Genomic DNA, 2114 nt, shown 5'->3' with positions numbered 1-2114 from the left:
AAATTAAATTATTAAAAAATTCTTAAATTTTATCTCATATATTAATTATATAATCAATCTTAAGTTTTATCAAATATATACATAAATTTTCGTAATTTTAACAATTACATGACACCATCAATTTTAAAATTATTGTTTCTGATATAAAATATAAAATATTAATAGAAAATGGTATTATAAATTTGAAATTTAGAGGTTGAAAATAACGCGACGAGCGTTGGGTTTGAACAGAAGGAGACAAAATCATGAAATCAGTGAAACCGCCAGATCACCACCGCCATACGACGAGCGTGCCATCAAATCTCCTGCCCCGCACTCGTCACAACTTGGCCTCTTCTTCCATTTAATAAAGGAGAGAATACATACAAGCTCTATAATTTTAATTTATAATAAAAATGAAAACCCAGGTGCTCCGAGTTCTGACCCACTGATTTCTCTCTCGAAACCGGAGGCGCCTGGAGCCGCCACTCTCCGCTCTCCATTTAAATCCCCGCTGCGCAGCCAACCTTATTTTCTCAGAAAAAGCGAGTGGCATTACTCCGAAAGCAAACCATGTGCGTCGGTCTTCAGCAGAACGTTAATGGCCGCCTCAACATCAAGGAGTTTTATCTCCGGTTATCCGTTTCCGACGCCCGGAAACCCACCTTTCCGGATTCTCTCACCCTCCACTACCTCCCTCGCATCAACGGAAGCGCGCTCGACATCGGCTTCTCCAGGCTCCGACCCGACTCCCCCGGCTTCGTGACCCTGCACCGGGTCCTGTCGGCCGAGCGGGCTCCGAGGGTGGCGATTTTCGGGAGCCGGGAGCGGGTAAGGGCCAGCGAAGGGGTCGGGTTTGAGGTCTACGTGGGGGACGAGAAGCTGTTGAAGGGGATTTTCCGGCGAGGCGAGGAGGAGCAAGAGTGGAGAATAGAGTGCAAGTGTGTTCTGGAGAGGGAGATGGTTGGGCTGGTCGTGAGGGAGGCGGAGGTGTGCGTGGCGGCGGAGGAGGGCCAGGCGGCGGCGATGAGTGCGAGGGTGGAGATGGCGGTGGGGAGGCAGCGGTGGAGGAGGAGGTACTGTGGCTTGGAGGATATACCGGAGCAGAGAGAGGTGGAGTGTGAAAGCGATGAGTGGGGTGGCTGCAGCTGCTCCGGCGACGAGGTTGAGAAGGAGGTGGCGCACGGAGATTGCGTGGAGATGGAGGGGGTGGGATGGGCGGTGGACGTGGGTATATGGGTCATGTGTTTGGGAATCGGGTTTTTGGTTTCCAGAGCTTCTTCCGGAAGCCTCAGGCGGATGAGAAAATCAAAATGATTTTTTTTTTAATTTGTTCTTATTTCGATTTTAAAAAGCAAAAGCAGGACAAATTAGTCATTTTAATCAATCAATCTGCTCCACTTGTTTAACCCATCAAAACCACATAATATCACTGTCTAATCTCTAATTAACAATTTTGGGTTTGAATTAGTCAGTTCACTAACTTCACTCACTCAGAGACAGAGAGACTTCATTTTATATATTGTCTTAAATTGTTAGCCTTATTTTTATTCTTTTAAATTTCCTAATCGACGTGGAGATGGGAGTAAATTATTTTTTTTAATTTGTTATTATTAAGTGGGATGCGATTGAACTATTTTTGGCTATTTTTCTTATTCTTATCGGCCTCGAAACACTCAGCTAACTACAGTAGTAAATTATTCTGACCAGGCAGGTTACCACGTCACTGGCATGGAGTTAAATTCCGGGCTTCACACCACGATCGGGAAGACAATCGGGAAATTCTCTCGGTGAGGGGCCTCTGGGAAAACTTCTCTCAGCCCCTCTCCACATGCCACGATGTACCGTGGGAGACTATTCCATGGGACCATCTAAATTAGAGATGGCAAACGGGCCGGGCTGGGCTGGCCCGGTCCGCCACCAAGTGGCTCGCGGGCCAAGCGAGCTGGGCCAAATTGACCGGCTTAAAAACGGGCCAGCAGATTACTGACCTCAGCCCGGCCCTACACGGGCCTGCGAGCCCGACGGGCCAAACGGGGCGAGGGTGAGGGCGAGGGCGAGCGAGGGTGAGAGCGAAGGGCGCAGGAGGGCGAGGGCGAGAGCGAGAGGCGTGCACGAGGGCGAGGGCGAGGGCG

General features: G+C 49.1%; 1 protein-coding gene across 1 annotated transcript; it reads left to right on the top strand.

Moving 5' to 3' along the window:
* Positions 1-503: 503 nt before the first annotated feature.
* Positions 504-1659, top strand: LOC127813437 (uncharacterized). The gene has a single exon (XM_052354398.1). The coding sequence runs from the start codon at positions 553-555 to the stop codon at positions 1294-1296; it is 744 nt and encodes a 247-aa protein (XP_052210358.1). The 5' UTR covers positions 504-552; the 3' UTR covers positions 1297-1659.
* Positions 1660-2114: the final 455 nt, after the last annotated feature.

The sequence above is a fragment of the Diospyros lotus genome, chromosome 11, assembly GCF_014633365.1.
Source record: "Diospyros lotus cultivar Yz01 chromosome 11, ASM1463336v1, whole genome shotgun sequence".
Lineage (NCBI taxonomy): Eukaryota > Viridiplantae > Streptophyta > Magnoliopsida > Ericales > Ebenaceae > Diospyros > Diospyros lotus.
This window is presented reverse-complemented; position numbering and strand designations above follow the sequence as displayed.